The sequence below is a fragment of the Prosopis cineraria genome, unplaced genomic scaffold (genome assembly GCF_029017545.1).
Source record: "Prosopis cineraria cultivar Desert tree isolate PC_DT_omini unplaced genomic scaffold, ASM2901754v1 PC1, whole genome shotgun sequence".
In the NCBI taxonomy this organism is placed as follows: domain Eukaryota; kingdom Viridiplantae; phylum Streptophyta; class Magnoliopsida; order Fabales; family Fabaceae; genus Prosopis; species Prosopis cineraria.
Genome location: NW_026555332.1, coordinates 4,548,040 through 4,566,756, shown reverse-complemented (window position 1 = coordinate 4,566,756; position 18,717 = coordinate 4,548,040). Strand labels below are relative to the sequence as shown.

The 18,717-nt window shown below is 31.4% G+C and overlaps 2 protein-coding genes across 5 annotated transcripts; both read right to left on the bottom strand.

The window, feature by feature from the left end:
• Positions 1-1,224: 1,224 nt before the first annotated feature.
• LOC129287478 (ubiquitin-conjugating enzyme E2 28-like) lies at positions 1,225-5,338 on the bottom strand. Of its 3 annotated transcripts, none has more exons than XM_054923652.1 (5): positions 5,200-5,338; positions 4,174-4,286; positions 3,371-3,498; positions 2,239-2,343; positions 1,225-1,577 (listed from the first exon to the last, which is right to left on the bottom strand). In XM_054923652.1, the coding sequence occupies exons 2-5, from the start codon at positions 4,241-4,243 to the stop codon at positions 1,434-1,436; spliced, it is 447 nt and encodes a 148-aa protein (XP_054779627.1). In that variant the 5' UTR covers positions 4,244-4,286; positions 5,200-5,338; the 3' UTR covers positions 1,225-1,433. The 3 variants fall into 3 exon arrangements, with proteins under 3 accessions (XP_054779627.1, XP_054779637.1, XP_054779646.1); XM_054923662.1 differs by having other exon boundaries at positions 5,090-5,201; XM_054923671.1 differs by lacking the exon at positions 5,200-5,338 and adding an exon at positions 5,083-5,107.
• Positions 5,339-8,620: 3,282 nt separating this feature from the next.
• LOC129290789 (NAC domain-containing protein 30-like) lies at positions 8,621-14,049 on the bottom strand. Of its 2 annotated transcripts, XM_054927796.1 has the most exons (5): positions 13,854-14,049; positions 13,695-13,737; positions 12,335-12,509; positions 11,517-11,792; positions 8,621-9,542 (listed from the first exon to the last, which is right to left on the bottom strand). In XM_054927796.1, the coding sequence occupies exons 2-5, from the start codon at positions 13,713-13,715 to the stop codon at positions 9,040-9,042; spliced, it is 975 nt and encodes a 324-aa protein (XP_054783771.1). In that variant the 5' UTR covers positions 13,716-13,737; positions 13,854-14,049; the 3' UTR covers positions 8,621-9,039. The 2 variants fall into 2 exon arrangements, with proteins under 2 accessions (XP_054783771.1, XP_054783763.1); XM_054927788.1 differs by having other exon boundaries at positions 8,622-9,542; positions 13,695-14,048.
• Between the last annotated feature and the right edge of the window lie 4,668 nt (positions 14,050-18,717).

Genomic DNA, 18,717 nt, shown 5'->3' with positions numbered 1-18,717 from the left:
CACGGGCTGAGAGTCTGGCGCAGCACACGGCGCCCGTGCGGCGTCCTAGAGGACCCCATAATCCTCAGGACAAGCCTTACTACATACGGATCACACTGGTTTCGCCCTGCCATGGGCTCATCAGGGAGGCGGCACTAGCCCTCAACCAGTTGTGCACTCAGTCCGAAGATTGAGGCAGAACACCCCCAATGCCAATGTCGCCCCCTTTACCCATATTGTGCGAGGCTAACCAGCGGATCGTTCATTACATTGGTCTTTACACGGTCACGGAGATATCATCCGTGACATAAAGCTAGAAAACAATAAAACACAAAACTAACTAGTGTCTGTGGGACAGACCCCCATTATAGTCAAGCAAAAAGCATTGTTCCAATCCATGGGGATTTCATTAAGGAAGACCATTCTGTTGGCGGAGTTTCGAGCAAGTTGAGCCAAGTGATCAGCGTATGTCATCGCGTCTTTAGGAGCATACATCAATGCAAAATCTATACGTGCAAACAACATTTCTTGCACTTTCAATATTTCCTCCAAAAACAAATGGGTGTTGCTTACTCCTCTATAAACACAATTGATTGCATCCATAGAATCACAATTTTTGAAATGTCAAACCTTGGATTTTGTATTAGCAATCTTCCTTATTGCTAATGTATATTTTTCCTTTAATTGCAGAGTATGTTTAGCTGTGATTTTCTTGATTTGTTGTTAAGCGAGACTTTTTAGTCGACAATTTATTGAAATGGTTGTGTCAATAAGCATAATGATATCAGACAATTCATGTAATCTGTAAGACTTGTTATTGATTCCCTTTGATTTCACTTGCATTTGTGTGTGCGTGTACTCGAACACTTGATTAACATTCCTCAGTACATTTCCTTGCTACAAACTCTACAAACTTGAACACTTGATTAACATTCCTCAGTACATTTCGTTATTGGAGATTTATTTCATCACCTTCTATAAGTTTTTGGAGATAACTAAACTTCAAATTCTCGGCTCCATCTATGCGTACTAGCTAACACAATTAATCGAATGAGGCGTAAAAAGATGCAACGGATGCAATATTCAATTTGCCAAGTATCATTGAGTTTAGGATTAATTCATTAGTGTAATTGTCCACCTTCAAATAATCATATGTATGTGCCCTACATCGATTTAACTTATACATCAGTGCACTGTAAAGTCCCTTTACACTGCTTCTTGTATCCGATAAAGGCAATGGTCAGATTTAAAAACAACAACGCATATTAAAATATAAAATGGGGAGATACAAATTCTGGGCAAACGTTTTGAAACCCCATAAACCTGAATCTTGAAGTATGGATAATTATTAAAATTACATAAAAGCGCAACACTATTTGTTTTATGTATAAACCTATTTCATTTGTTTGCACATGACCTGCCCAGAAGCAAAATCAAAAGCATGCCAAGAACTACTAGTTCATGGCAAATTTCTGAGTCCAAGAACGGGCAGTGTTCTCATACTTGGCTCTGTCAGTCTTGTACATGTGAGCAATCTCAGGCACCAAAGGATCATCTGGGTTTGGATCTGTCAGCAGGGAGCAGATTGACAGCAGAACCTACCACAACTTACAGTATTAGAGAAGTCTAAACAGTCACACACACACACAGAACCATGAGGTCCATGATCGATAAGCTTGCAAGAGATCGCTAAGAAGGACATATCTTTAAGCAAAATTCCATAAACATGTCATAACTCTTCTTGATCACAACACACACCATGTGAAGGAACATCTTTCAAAAAGATCTAAATCTAGATCCCATTTTTTCTCTCTCTCTTTTGTTCGGGTAAAGGGATACCGTTTCTTATACGTTCATCATCAACCTCTTCAATGTGCAACTTATGAAAAAACCAAGCAAGTAATGTTAACTTGTTTAAAACATTCACTTGTTTGCATAATCCATGCATTGTCACATTAAGTAACCTGATTGTAAAGATGCAAGACATCGCATGTAAGCTTTTTTGCTTTTAAAAACAGAAACCTATCATACGATATTGAGCACTAAAAAAATGCAGAATTGAATAGCAAATACATAGCAGCTATAAGCTTTTTCCTTACTAAAACATTAGATTCCTTTCGCATTTATTTCTTTAGGAAAAAGAAGTGAAGCTCTTATGTGAGAAACAAAATGCTGGAATTCCCAAAGGGAAACGAAAACATTGGACTAGGGATCATCAGAAAGACTGGAGTATTAATTAAGTATGATGAAGCTTTATACCTTAGAAACTGTAAGAGCAGGGCTCCACTGCTCTTTCAGAATATCAAGACAGATACTTCCATTGCTGTTGATGTTTGGGTGAAATACCTTTGTTCGAAATGCAACCTGGACAAATATAAGATTTTTTTTTTCCATTGTAAATTTTATCTGTCCCTATTCAGCCCCCGATAAAAGAAACACGCCAAAAAGATACTTGGGGCCCAGGAAAAAGACAAATGGATAGTCAAATGAAATCAGAATAAACATACAAATAATACATAATCCACATAACACAGAACAAAAGTGTCAACATCACATCATATACATATATATATATATATATATCTTATAATGAATCCATGCAACAACAAAAAAACGTTTGTTATACAGAATAGAATGAAATGGAAAGGAATTTTTTTAAAAAAGAAGAAAAATAACCTTCATATCCCTAATAAAATAATATAAAGAGATAAATAATGTTTACTAATGACAATGAATGCATGATAGTCATCGTTAAAAAGTTGTGGTGAAGGATTTTCTTTATATCACCACATCAAACCAGTTGCAAGAGTATGCAGGGTTTCTCCACCACCTGCACCATGGATTCAAATATCTTCCTGTACTAGATACACAACAACAACAAATTTGTGTTTACAAAAGGTTATGTTTCAGGTTAAATAAGTAAGTAATCGGGGTGAGGGACTAATAAGACAACAACAACAAGCAACAACATTATCTCACAAAGTGAGGTTGGCTACATGAATTGCACGATATTATTGTGCTCTATTATCAACCAAGTTTTTAGGAATATTGTTGACTAAGAGGTCTCTTTCAACAATTTTCATAAGTGTTGCTTTTGATCTTCATTTATTCCTTTCTATAGGGCTTAAGATTATCCATTCTACAATGAGACAAACTCAATGCCATAGCTTGAACATGTAGCAAGTGAATATTATTGGGGAAAAGACAATGAGACTTAATCAAGGGTGAGAAACCCACCCTCAAAACAGGGCTGTAAAGGGAAGAAACAGACATCTTAACCACATAAATTTGGCTCCCCAACATGGGACTCCATTATACCTTCAACAGAAACAAAATGGCAAATGTTTTAATCTAGGTATTAGCTTTCAAAACATTTATGAAAATTAACTACCTTTGGGGGCTTGAAAGGATAATCTGGAGGAAAGTGAATAGTCACTAGGAAGACACCACCTGCATAAGGGCTGTCTGCAGGGCCCATAATTGTAGCTTGCCAATGAAACATGTCTTCACCAACAGGGCCTGCAAATGAAAAAGAACATTAAATCTTTTCTTGGTTTTCTAGGAAAGAAAACTTAGCCCACAATTATCAAAGATATGCTCTCATACATTGCTCGTCTCCATTTATTCCTTTCCATTCATCCCATTTTTATCTCATCCAATCAGAACTTAGCGTGCAATTATTCCTTTCCTTACACCCCAGTTTTAACTCAAACCAAAATTGCTCATTTCCAATAACTTTGGGGCTACAAGAACCAACAGTCAAAAGTTCAAATCCCCATCTAGTCTTAACCAAAATCTAGGTCCTATACAATCATTTAGAAATGGTCTCCTACTCAACTACAAGCACAATGTTACTTGACTTCCCATTAACTTCTTAGCTTCTATGACAGTGCACTCATGCATGCAGAACAGATACACACAAATAAAATAAAAGAGAAACCAGATTATGATGGAGCCTCGTGACAAAATTTATGAGAAATGAAAGCATAATCATGAAGTAATTTCCAAACGAGCTTGAAGCTCCAATAGAATACATTAACAGCATATATAGTATATTGATTTTGCTAGTACACAATAACGTCTACATAAGAATAGGATGAATTTCAAGCTGTGAGCAATGTAAATAACAGAGCTACATATGGAGAAAATAATCAAACAAAAGGGAAAACAGAGAGAAGATAATTCAGAACAAACCAGCACTGCAAGAAACAGGAGGATCCTTCTGTAGGTCCTTCAACTCCTTAGTGATGCGTTTTGAAGCCATTACCAGTATACAGGATTGAAGAACTATTTAGAGCTTCTCAATCCTAAAAATGGATAACAAAATTATAATTCTGCTAAAGAAAAGGCTTTAGGCATTACCTAAGTATATGCTATACTTAACATGACAAATATTCATATAGAACAACTTTCACCCATTTATCACAGGAAAAAGATGAAATTTTAGTTTGAAAGTTAAAAGAGAAGAAAATCTCTTCTCTCAGTCACTCCATGAAACTAAACACTCAATTCATTCACAAATATAAGCAAGTACTGTAAGAAAAGAATGCAATTTGTTTTCTTGCAATATTCGGATGAGAGTATAATCATGACATACACTCTAATGGATAAAATAGAAAAGACAGAGACTGAATTGTAGATGTTTGCATCTCACTAAATTCTCTGAAAAGACAGAAACTCCCTGATAGCATAAAATAGAGAAAGGAATGAAGTCCATAACATGAACTAAAAGCTTGTAGCAAAGATCACTAAAGACCCAGGACTTGATAAACAAATATTTTTTTCTTGGTAATTATAGGTAAATTAATAAAATCTCTAGGTCAAACAGCAAAGCCCTTACAACACAAAAAGTTGCGAGCAGCTCACTAAGACAGCACTGAAGTGGATAGAAGCACAGAGTAGCTCAAAACAAGACGAATATAAGCATATTTAGGCACCCAAATATATCCACGAGCAGAGCACACCACTCGAAAGCATAGATGAACATGGAAATAAAGCAGTGCCCGCGAATCCAACAAACAATCAAGAAATAAAAATCAGAGGCGCATTAAAACTCCTAAAAAATGGAAAAGAAAAATCTATCAAAATTCTAGATAGCAGTACCTTTTACCTTGTCAGAAACCCACAAAGAAAGTGCGAGAACGTAAAAAGAGGGAACAAATTGATCACTGAAAAATCGCCAATCGAACAAGAAAGAAGGGAATGAGAAATTTGTCTCACCTTGAACTTGGAGTGCAGGTGATGCGAGGGTTTGAACTTTGAAATTTGATCTGCAAGTAGGCCGATCGCCAGAAGCAGAGTGTTTGGTGACGAGGCACAGGCTTTATGCACTGTTTCGTTCGACCAGTAAATGCTTGCCATGCACGCGACCATTGTCCAATCACATCCCCCATTTTTGGACCTAAAATTAAATATAAAAAAATTAAAAAATTAAAGTAAACTCTTAACTTTCTAACTTTGTTAACTGTTTAATTTTATAAAAAAAATTTTTAAACATTTAATTCTAACATTATTAATTTTAAATAATTATTTTTTATATTAATTATTATTATTTAAAAAAATTAAATTTAATATATCAACACTTAATAATATTTTATTAATATTTAAAAATTTAATGTAAAAATTTATTGAAATAAACTAACAATATTAAAATTAAAAAATTAAAAAAATATTTTATAAAATTAAAAAATTAAAATAAAATATTTTATAAAGTTAAAAAATTAAATATATACTTTAATTAATTTAAAAAATAAATTAAAATCTCATTCTCTTAAATAATTCTTTTTTGTTTCAAAATATAAATCATTTTTTTAAATTAAATATTTTTATATTTTTAATATGTAATTAATACTTTTTAAAAAATATTTGATATTTTATTGAACAAAGAAAAATATAAAATGATAGTGTTAATTTAAAGATGATTAACTAATTTATTGAGATGTATAATTTAATTAAAAATAATTTATAATTTTGAATAGATGAAGTAATACTTTTATTACATGCTAAATATAAATATACTCTTTTCTATTTAAAAAATATAATTAAATTTAGTAGAAGTTTTCATTTTATTTATGACTCCAAAATCATTTATCTTGGGGATCGTCAGCGTGTTTAATCGCAATTAAATCCATTTAATTTCTGTCTCGTTTTTTAAAAAAAAAAACAATTTTGTAAGGATATCGGATTTTATTCTTGGAAATTACTCAAAAACCAATTACCAGTTTCCATAGAAAAAAGTTGTATTATCTTATCAAACAGAAGTTTAATTTTTTTTTTCAAGTAATAATATAATATCTATTTTCTACCAAAAAAAATAATATACAAAATCTGTTTTTTAAGAAAATAGATAATAGTCCCGATCCCTCTATTCTGCAATTAGGCTTCATACGTTGTATGCGGATATTATTGAGGAGACAGCATGGCCCTAATTACCCTTTGAGTTGACGCGTGGGCAATTACAATAGGAATCTATATAAATAATTCATACGTCATTAGCTTTTACAATTTGGCATTGCACAATGATTCAAATATTTCTGGAGAGTCAAAATCAGGCACTGTTTATTGGAAAATCTTGCAAGTTTAGACTTAGCTGTTAATATGTTTTCTATTTTTTAAAAACATGTTCACTTATTATGATTCATTAAGATATTAAAGCCTAATTTATTATATTATCTAATCGCATAGTTATTATCTTAAATCTCTAATTAGTAACTAAAGTATGAGTCATTAAGCTTTACTAAAGCCTGTACAACTGGGATGTTCAGCAAAAACATTTTTACTAAGTTAATGCCGCCTTTTTAACCCTAAATATATTTATGTTTACTGTCCCGTCCAAGTTTTTTTTTTTTTGGACCAAACAAAGTATCCCATCCAAGGTTGAAAATTAACCTTTTAGGATATAAAAAGAAAGACTTATTTCACTTAGGAGAGAAAAAAGATAAATTAAAGAAAGACTTGGTGAGAGTGCATTTGTGCGCATCAAGTATAATATAGATAATTAGAAATAAAGAAATAAAAGATAAAGTGGACACAGTTAATTTACCGATTCCGTCCCTCGGTCCACACACTTAGTCTCCTTGAAACTTTAAGAGAATTTTTCACTATAATCAACCAATTAAATTTCTCACACGTTTGAGTGCATGAGAATTTGAATTTGACTTTGATCTATTTAAATACATAACAGTTTATGAATTTTAATTTAATTTGATCAAAATTCAAATTTATATTTTATTATAATTTTTTGTAATTTTAAATTTCATTTAAACCATAGTTATTTAAAGTTTAAGCTACAACTCCTCTCATCCCTCATTTTCATCTCTCACCTATTAAAGACAATAGGGATAAGCTTATTACTTCTAGTCTTTAGTTTTTGCTTCATATCTCATCCTACCTCTCTTTTAAAATATCTCATTCTATCTAAATAAAAGATTTTAAATGTAAAATTCAAATCTATCAATCTATGATGATAAACCAAATTTTGTAACTAAGCTCACCCAAAAGTGATGCAAATAGGATTTCTCATAGATACCCAAACTAACTAGGTACATTAAGATAATTAATGATTGGCTAAGGTTGCTCTCAGTCAAATAAATAGCAAATAAAACAAGCTCACAAGTTTCTCAATTTTTAACTATTAAGTATCACACATATATAGTACATGCTCAAAATGACACTTTCTTCTTGGGAGAATTACATTAAAATCCTATATAAAAAAATTAATCATTATAAAGTCCATTAACAATCAAATTAAGGCTATTGACAATTGATTCTTTAATTTCATATTGTCAATGGCTTTAATTCAATTGTTAATAAACTTTATAGTAATTAATTTTTTTGTGTGAGACCTGAATATAATTCTCCCCTTTCTTCTCTACATCTTTTCTTCATTTTCATGCTTCTTATATTTGATATCTTTGAATAGTTGAGTTTCTTCTTGATTCTTTATATTGTATCCAACGTCTACTATGCTTTTTTGTGTTCATTTCATTAAGTTCTTTTCTTGTCCTGCAATAAGCCAATGACTAATTTTCTTTCAAGTCATCATTCGATTGCTTATTGATCACTTCGCCAAATATCAATTTATTTATTTATTTTAGCTTATTAATTCATTCATTACAAGGCTTGCGGTGTTGCCATATTCTATATTTTCATTCAAAAATATCAAACCTACTATTTTATATATGTAAGATTTATGTACTTAGTCTTATATATTTGATAAACTTATATATAATTAAATCATGATAAGTGAATCTTATGTGTTAACAAAATTAATAATAAAAATTTATTATAAAATAAATAATCTATACAAAAGCCACGTGCATTAGTTTAATTAGAAACAACGAGCATATTAAATAAAATAAAGCTAAATATGTAATCTTTCAAATATACTAATTACTCAAATTCAAATTTGATAACCTGACATTATATTGTCAATCCTTTTTAAGCTCGGTGTTTAGGATATAAGAAATCCTTTTTCCGATATTAAATTATAACACACACACTTCGGCCAAAATTAAAAATAAAACGCGCGCGAACACATACATACACACTTTGCGTGAGAGAGAGGGAGTACAACATGACTGTGGTTGAGACTTGAGAGACTAATTAATTAAGTAAAAAGAATGTTAGTACTTAAACAAATAAACAAACCATTCATTGTATGCATCCAATAAAGAGAATTTACATTTACGACCGATCTGATCTGACACAAACAGGGTACAACAATTTTTGAAAAAAAAGAAGTTATTAAACTTCCTATATTTGAACCTTCTTCGTTAACACAGAAGGGATACATTGGATCACTTTTCAAGTCATCTTCTATGTCACCTATAACGATAAAGTTTTCTCTCTCCAACAACTTCTAAATCAGCGTATATATATGTTATGTAATGAATAATAGGCATTTATAACCTTAATCAATAGTAGTGGCTTCAGACAATTATTTTATTGGCTATATATATATATATATATATATGAAAGATGAAATCCTAGGGGGAAAAAACACTATGAATCAGGAAAGCATCCTAGGGCTTGGCTATGCTTGATTGTGGTGAGGCATTATTAGAATTCGTTGTTATGAGGTATCATCATCATGGGCAAGTTCGAGTGTCCAAAGAAAGCAGCAGCAGACGAAGTTGTATCTGTCAGATTCGATGCAAACAGGTTGTCCAAGCTTTCCACGTCATCACTGTAATATTCTTCCCCAATATTAAGGTTGTTTTGTCCTATTCCCAAACTAGCTGGTGTGAGAGAGGCAGCACTAGGGCTATCTAGTTGAGGGAGATCAACAAGTTGTTGGTTCTGCATCAGCTGATCCAAACTGATGAAAGGTTGCTGGTGATGATGATGATCATGGGGACTTAGGCATATGCCTTGAGAGTTATTGTTATTATTTGGATGAGCCGTCAGCAAAGGATGGGTTTGATTCAGAATCTCTGAAAATGAAGAGATCATCAAAGGCCTTCCATGGCTGATCTGGTCTCTGAGATAGCACTGTGCTTCAAAACCTGCCCTCACATGACTAGGACTTGGCTTTTTGAATGCTCTGCACACTACCCATCCTTCTTCCTGCAATACCAGTCACTTCATTTATCAGTAAATCCGACAAGTTTTCTCATAAATTGTACAGTTGATGCATGACAATATATATAAAAGCAAGATTTCACCTGATCAAATTGAACCGATAAATCATTTAATTAGCATTTAGACTAATTCAATGAAATACTTTGTTCATGACCAATGTGATTATGATTCAGTAAGTATTAATATTTGAACTAGTATTTTGACCAGTTTGGTTTTCAATATCTTGAGTTTTACATTTTATATATGTTATTGTTGCACTGATAACTTATAAATGATGATCAGTGACACACATGAATATATGTTCTTTGAATTAATATAACAAAGACATGGGTAACAAGTATTCATATTTCTGTATATATGGAAGACGAGCTCACAAAAAATGTCACATGCATAACAGGTAATGTGGAAAAAGTACAAGCAACATTCTGACTTGTGATTTGCACTTTGCCTCTTGGCTTTTCTAAAGGGCACAAAAGTAACTTTCAAGAAAAGTGGACATGCATGTTTCGATTGCATGCTTGAAACATAAGTATTTATATATAGATAGTTAATTAAGAAAATTTTAATATACTGTACATGTAATATATGTGTATTTTTTGGTGAATTCCATACCTAATATATTTGTGAATGTAATATTGAGGTATATGAGAAAACTTATAATTATGTTTATTATAATGCTTTAAAGTTTGTTTATCCTCTCAATTTTAGTAGAAAATAAATTAAAAATCTATATTTTAATTTGCTTTAATTTAACCCAATATACTACTCTCTTGTTGCATATTAGCTACCAAGTTCAATGTTTCTCTTTGGATGCTCATGAACAGTGTTTTGAGATGAAAGTACAAGCATGCATGTGTAATTGTGATCTTGGACTTTTCTAAAAGGCAATAAGTGTTTACTTAAAAGTCCTACTTTAAAGTTCCTACATATAAAGTTTGTCTCACTTCTTTTTATTCTTTTCTGAATTTTACATTATCTTATAGTAAATAATTCAAAAAAAAATATTTATAAACTCAGAATTAATGAAGCTTTTAAAGATTAATTTTGAGCATGCTGTATATCATCATTAAAGGGTTGAAGCAGATAATATTACATAATACAGAGGTTTGAAAATGGGGCGTGTGTGTGGCACATTTACAAACTCTAATAAGAATACATTCAGCAAGAAAGGAGAAATTATTTTATTAATTGAAATTGATATAAGTTTAATTACATTCTCTTGTTTTTTTTTTTTTTGGGGGACCATACCACTTGTCTTATGTTTTCTTAATCACCTCCCACTGTATACATGTCAGAGTAGGCGTCATATGTGTGATGTTATAGCCACTAACTCACTATCATTACTTATAACTCTGCTTTTTTTAAAAAAAAATATTTGTAACAACTACATTGGATTAACTACCAGCACAAAAAAATGGTTGGTTAAAATCAACTATCTAATTTGCTTCATGAGCATGATAAATTATAGAAAAAAAATATAACTTTTGATTCTGGAACTTATTTTTAATTATCTCGATTCAATCTTTGGACTAAATTTTAATCTGAAAGAACTTAGTTTTTATACTTTCTTAACTCAACAGTTCAGTTTTTATATTTTATTAACTCAGGACAAGTCAATATTCCCTATAATTTTTTAACTCAACAATAAAATATAAGGGCCAAGTATATTGAGCCAATATTCAAGGACTAAATTGATAATTAAAAGAAAATCTACAGACTAAAAGTTAGCCCAAATTGTACCCCAAGATGAGACCCGGCCAAATCATCATAATAACAGAAGGTAACATTTTAAACATGGTAGCTAGGTCATAAATAGGATAACTCTATCAACTTAGTTTTTACTATTTAACTTCAAATATTGACAGCTATAAGGGAACACACACATAACGTTTGAATGATGATGATCTAACGGGATTAATTCTGTTAAAGAAGGTACAGTGATTAGAACTAGCTACTTGCCTGAGGAGGGGCATGGTCAGAAGATTGAAGGCGATATTCATGCATAATCCAGTCAGATTTCCGGCCATTAGGGGCACGACCCTGGTAGAAGACAAGGGTCTTCCTCATACCAATGATCTTGTTCTTCGACATCACTGCCTTATCCCTCCCTGTCGCTTTCCAGAATCCTGCTGCTGTTGCTCTATTCGTTCTCGTTCCTGTCGGATACTTCTTGTCCTTGTGACTGAAAAAGTACCACTCATTCTGCTCCTCATATCCTAGTTTGCATCTATCTGCAGTATTCACATTATTATATTATCTATTAGCTACCTAAAAGTTTTCCAATTATATAATGTGAATATTATATATATATATATATAGATATGAAAAAATATAATTGTTGGTCCCTAGTGTATTTTGGTTTTTATCTCTATTGTATTGTGTGAGCATAAGCCTAAAAAAAGAAGAAAGAAATTGGGATTTCACATAAACAACAGATCAGGCAAAAGTGTATCATGCATAAACTAAATATGTTAAGTTTTCTCATTTAATGTCTTGCTTTTTTTTTTTTTGGACTTATGCGCTTTATTTTTATGTACAACTCATCATTATAATTTTAACAAGTTAGCAAAAGAAGTAATAAAGTTTAGTAAACGTTAGCCGTTATTAAGTCCTTATAATTATATATAAAAATTAACTAGTGTTGCAAATGGATGAAATTTAAGAGACTAATAGCAATGACAAAAAAAATATAAAGACAAATACCAAAACTACACGTTAAAAAATATAGGGAGCAGCCATTTTTTTCCTGTGTGTATGTGTGTATATGTTGTACCTTGTATGTCCCATGGTTCCATTTTGTAAAGATCTAGCTCGACAATAACATCGAGGTTGATTTTGAGTGAGTTTATCTTTCTCTTGAGGTAATATCCTACAAGTTCTTCCTCTGTTGGATGAAATCTAAATCCTGGTGGGACGCATGACTCCATCTCCGCCATTGAAGATCTCTCCTGCACAAACAAACAAATTAATAACAAGGCTATGGGCTAGTCATCACTATCTATGATTGAATAATATTCTAGCCAAGTTAATCATGCTTATTTCTTGTCCTTTTCTTTCTTCTCATACCGTTTGGGAATGAAATGGACAACACAGTATTTGAAGATGTATGCATATGTATCTGTGTGTACGTGTCAAGAAAACAGATTTTATATATGGTCTAGAATCTATATATATAACCAAGGACGATCTATCCAAAGTCTCTCCACTTAGCTTTTGCTTATCGTTGAAAATATCAGACCTCACAATTCTAAGGTGTCTAGCTAAGCTAGAGCTGAGACATACAGCGAATGATGATGCAACTTCGTAATTGGACCCAGTTTCTCACAAACACACATGTGCATTCAAAAGACAAACTGGCAGACCATGTGTGGAGCCCACCAATCAAAGAATATTAACTAACAAGACACAGACTTGTATATATTCCAAGAAGAATATATAGTTTTACATGAAAAAGGCTATATGTGTATGTATATATATATATATATTAAGCACAGAAAATTAAAGTAGCTAGCTAGGCCGAAAAGCTTGACTTTGCTGGCAGAAGCATGTCTCGATCGTTTGTTTGAGTGAAGTGCACTTTCATCAACTCGTGGTCACTAGCTGGTGGTGGAGAAAGACCTGTCTATTTATTAAGCATGCTTCACGAAAACTTTGATTTTATTTTTTCCCAATCTAGAGAATCTAGCTAGTTTTCAGACTTATTAATGGACGACATAATCACTGCCTGCTTGACTCTTAAACCCTATCATTCATTCATAGCTAATCTGGACTATAGCTTAGTATTAATTTGTCTGTTTCAATTTTAAGGCGCTTGGACTTTCTCGCATCAATTTAGAGTCAATGTATATACATATCTATTTGACACTTTCTTCTCTCACAGTACAGATTTGCTGTCTTAACACAAACCAATCAAAATATTTGTCAGCCTTGGATTAATTGTTGCCCAGAATTCACAAAGAAAATTCAGAGAAAAGAAAGACATAACAGAATCACAAGAGCTCATGCATAACAAAACACCTACAGACAAATAACATTCATTTATCAGAAGCTTTCAAGTTCTGCACAATTTTGAACAGGTTATGGAAGGAAACAAAAACTATGATGTAAGATCCATCAGTTGTATATATACTCACAGAAAACTGGGGTGATGTCATCCTTCAATTGTTGGATCTTGAGCTAAGAGAGATCAAAAGATGAGGATGGTTTGAGAGAAAGAAGAAAAAGAGAAGAAGGGTAGATATGGCTATTAGAAAGAGAGAAAGAGAGGTATTTATATAAGGGAGAGGATGTACCTAGAGGAACTGTGGGATGTGCGTTTGTTGTTCAGAAAAGAAACACAGAAGAATAATGTAATAAATTCATTTACATGGAGAGAGATATAGAGATAAACAAAAACATGTTGGAGATGAAGTTATTGATTGCGCGTGGGGTGGCAGACGGATGGAAGTGTGTTTTTGTTTGGGCGGCGTGACACCGAGATTTCACGCCACCCCCCTCCTAAGCTTTTTCCTCCACCTTTATCTTTTAAACGAAACTTCACGTACTGTGCTCTCTGCCAATCTCTCTCACTCTATGAAATAGTTTTGCTTTATCTCCTGCGTTTAACCATTAATTCCATATGTGTGTGTGTGTTTGAATGTTGGTTATGTTGGAACATTTATTTATAGATTTATATTAATTAATAAATACAAACAGATTGATTTTTATAATTTTGTGTGAACTGTGATAGGTGAACCACACAAGTGAGCCTACTAGGTAGAGGCTCAACCTAGAACTCTGTAGCCGTCAATTATTTTTTATCTCTTAATTGACTGAGTTAGAATAACGTGAGATAATTAACTAATTTAATTTATTAAAGCGGTTATTGATTTGGTCCATATAAACCAATCAATTGATAACCATGAACATGCAATACTTTCACTTTGTCCATTACCTTTGAATTCTCTAAAAATTATGGGGCTCCAGTGGGCTACACATCGACCTATATTCAAGGTAATTAAGGTCTCGTATTCAGTTATAAATTCTTCAAACATGCACATCACTTTGCTGTTATTAGATTTATATGAATTGAGAGACTAAAGTTAAAAGGTTAGACTAAATTAATGTAGAAAATCTCACATTAAATAAAATTAAAGGGTTAATAAGTAATATATATTAAAGTGAAAAACCCCATATATAAATCTGAGTTTTTATCAGATTTTGAAATGTGGCGTGCTTTTACCAGTTTTCATTTATATTTATTCCTAACAACTGATATCATCATATGTATATATTATTTTAACCCTAGAACATTATTTTTTGTTTTGATCTCAAAATAATGGATTAATTATATTTTTCTGATAATTGAATTACCTTGTGATTTGGTCAAAAATAAGTTTTCCCTCTCAATTTAATTAAAATGCTTCATTCATATATCAACTCCCTGTTATATATAACATTTAATTATTTTGTAATTTCTGTCACATAATTTTAACCTGAATAGTAGTTAATGATGCGCAATTTTATTCACTATCGAAAGCATAATAAATTTATACTTATATCTAAATAGTTTTTAATTATTATTATTATTATTTAGGTAAAATTACTTGAGTTCGTGAGGAGGAATAACTTGACATTTTGTAATTTTAAAGCGTGTTCTTAATCTCACTCACCAAATTTAATTATATATTTTTTGTGAAATATGAGTATAAATAATAATTAAATGCTATAAGTCACGATATTTCTCTTACCGTACATAAATTACAAGAGAATAAATACGGTTTTTTGCCAAACCGAATGTATATATATAAATAGTAAATAGGCAATTACCCCAAAATATTTCTAAACTTAGGAAGATGAAAATCCAGATATAAAAAATAACCCAAACTATTTTTAAATCATGAAAGTAACACACACACACACACACACAGAGACAAACATATTCTAACAAGCAAACTAAAAATAACTAAAAATGTTTGTCTATTCTTAAAGAATTTGCATATCTATTTTTACTTTGCACTGTATGACACCCCCTACAATCTAGGGTTTCACCTTGTCTTTGTTTGGTTGGTGCGCCGTCCCTCGACATTTGGCACCACTACCATGTTGACACCTGGAAGATGTCAGTTTTCAGAGCTTTTGTTATCAACGGCTTCATCATTATTATTTGTGTGTTTCTGTGTTCTAGCGTTTTCTTATGCATTAATTAATTTTACATGCTTCCCACATCCACAAGAGCGCCACCATGTATTGTTGTTGTCACCTTTTTTTTTTTTTTTTACCTTCTCTCGTTCTAGCCTGACATAATATCGCTTCCAAATTGATGACAGCCTTTTTATTTTTTGTTAATTAAAAATATTGGGCATAACATGTTCCACCAAAATTAAAAGTTATCTTTTGGTAATGTAATTAAACCTTAAACATTTTAATTAATTAAGGTGTGAACGCGGAGTGTTAGTTGTGGGATTACCTTAAACCATATATATGTCCTTATCAAAATCATTGTGATTTTGTCATGATGATTAATTACTTTAGATCATATTTTTAAAAAAGTTGCTAGCTAGGTGTATTGATTGTATTACTCATCAACTTCATAGCTAATGGAGCTAACTATGAAATTCTTAGCATTCATAGTGGTGGTAGATATATTTTCCTTGCCAATATAGCCTACTTTTATTGGGACAATGACAATTAAGGACCTTCTAATTAAGAAGATTAGTAACAAATTAAGATTTTGTTAATGGTTTTCAGTGCTGAAACATAAGAAGATGACTATTGAATTTAGGAACCTAAGTTAAGTATGATAAGACCGTGATTTGGTATTAATTTTCTTGTGAGATCCTTAGTTGTCATTCTCCTAGCTAATTGTAATTATTAGGTCAAATTTAAGTATTGTTGGATCTAATTGAGAGTAATCCTCTCAACATAATTTTTGTTGCCCGCAAAGTCTGAACCTCAATCCCACCTACACGGAATCAAGTTCATTTCACTCAATTCAAATTACCATAGGTCAATTAATAAACGGAATATATCTGTTTCTCAACATATATATACTTTGCTTCGATTATTAGCCATGTAATGTGGTATTATTCTTCCCTCATTGGTGAGATTCATTAATAAAATTAGCTTCCATCTCCTTCTTCACATGTTTTTCAAATGAATACTAATTACATATTTGTTCCTATATGTATATTTGAGGGGGGGGGGAACAAAAACTATATGTTGTGCTAATATAACCCTTCATTAATTATATTCTTGGTTGGCTTTTTCATTGATCTTTATAGTGTGAAGTCATGCATCAATACCAAACTTTTGAAGGTTGAATAAGTTACAAGAGACCTTTTGTGTTTGTCCTAAACAGAAGTTAGCGAATGACTTGAATATAATGAGAAAGAAATCATATACGATTTTTTAATATATATCCGTTCCGAAAAGTATTAATACTTAATACTCAAGGTTTCTTTGAGAACAATGCACTCTTTTGCTATATTATAAAAAGTGATGGGATCCATAAAAGGACAGTGCCTGCACACTTCGTATTATAGAATTTTCGTAGTGTCCTGGGCAACAGACATCGTATTTACAATCTAAAACTCACCGTTTGCGTTAGAATGTATTATAAACACCTCAGAATAATAATATTCTATTCATATATTTGTTTTGTTTACAGATGTTAAGCTCAGAACAAGTTGACAAGGTATCAATTACGTGTACTTTTTTTAGCGTTAATTGTTACTTTCCACGTGAACCCAACAAATAAATGTATAGTCTTCTGGTCTCACTTATAAGACATTTTTAATATGTTTCACCTAAATTAAATAAAATTTTCTGACTCATTAACTTTATTTAGAAATTTAATAATTTTTTAATTTCATTTTTATTAAATATACACACTTTAATAACATATTTATTATATTTAAAGTATGGTTAAACATTAAATATGAACATTCATTTCAAAAAAAAATTAAATCTTAATTCATCATGATATGAGAAACTAGTTCTTTTCATTAAATTTATCAACAAATGAGTATTTTGATCAGTAATTACCTACCCCATACCCTCCAACAGCTTAAAAATGCCCGTGTGAATTACATTAATGACTAGCATGTATGTAATACTCCTTCTAGTCTTATATATAAGTCACTTCTAACATATTTCACTAAAATTAAAGAAAACTTTAAACTTTATTAACTTTGTGTTAAATTTTAATAAATTTTTACCTTTACCCCGAATAAATTTTCTTAAATTTTATTACCAGTATTTTTATTTAAAATATTTAGTAAAGATAAAAATATAAAAAAAAAGCATTGAAAATTGATGAATGCTCTATAAATAGAATTTTTTTTCTCTCTCTACCTTATAAATAAGACCAGAGGAGCATGTAAGTATGTTAATCTTATTTTGGCTTAAAAAAGGGTATGTTAATCTTATCTTTATCTTAATCTTAATCTATTATAAATCTCGTGGCTGTGAGACTTCGAAATCTAACCTACTAATTAAACCGATTTATGGATAAATAGATAAATAAATAAATAAGCGGCGACCGTAGGACGTGTATGAATCCTACCCAGCAATTTGAAAGGGCAGTCATCAAAAGCCTAAGGCTTGTGCAGAAAGTTTACTATATAGTCTATACTTTGCCTTTTATACTTATTTTATTATGTATATTATACACACTCACACCTAATCAATACAACCCTTGGGGAATAGCAACCAACTCCAACTCGTCTGATTCATATAAAACTAATTTCTCAATTGTTTAATTCTGACACTGACGTCATTTTGTCCCAATACCTGCATACATCACACACACACACACACAACATATAGTTTTTCTGTCAGGAACTATTTATTATTTTTTAAAAATGATTACTTTTATCTAGGTGCCACGTCAATGAATAGTTGAACACTAAGTGAGTATTAGCTATCAATTTTTTTTTTTTAATAATGTTTCGTTTCAGTTGAAAAATGTTGTTCACATATGAGTGAACTTGAGTTAATATAAGAAATCCCCCGTCACATAAAATTATGTTTAATAAAAAAATGATATTAATAAACTTGAACTTTGATAGTTTAAATTAAAATGTATTTCATGTTATTGTCCATTTGTCTCTCTCCCGTCATCTGGTTGGTTACTCTCCATTCACAATAGAATGATATTTAGAGTTTTCACATGAC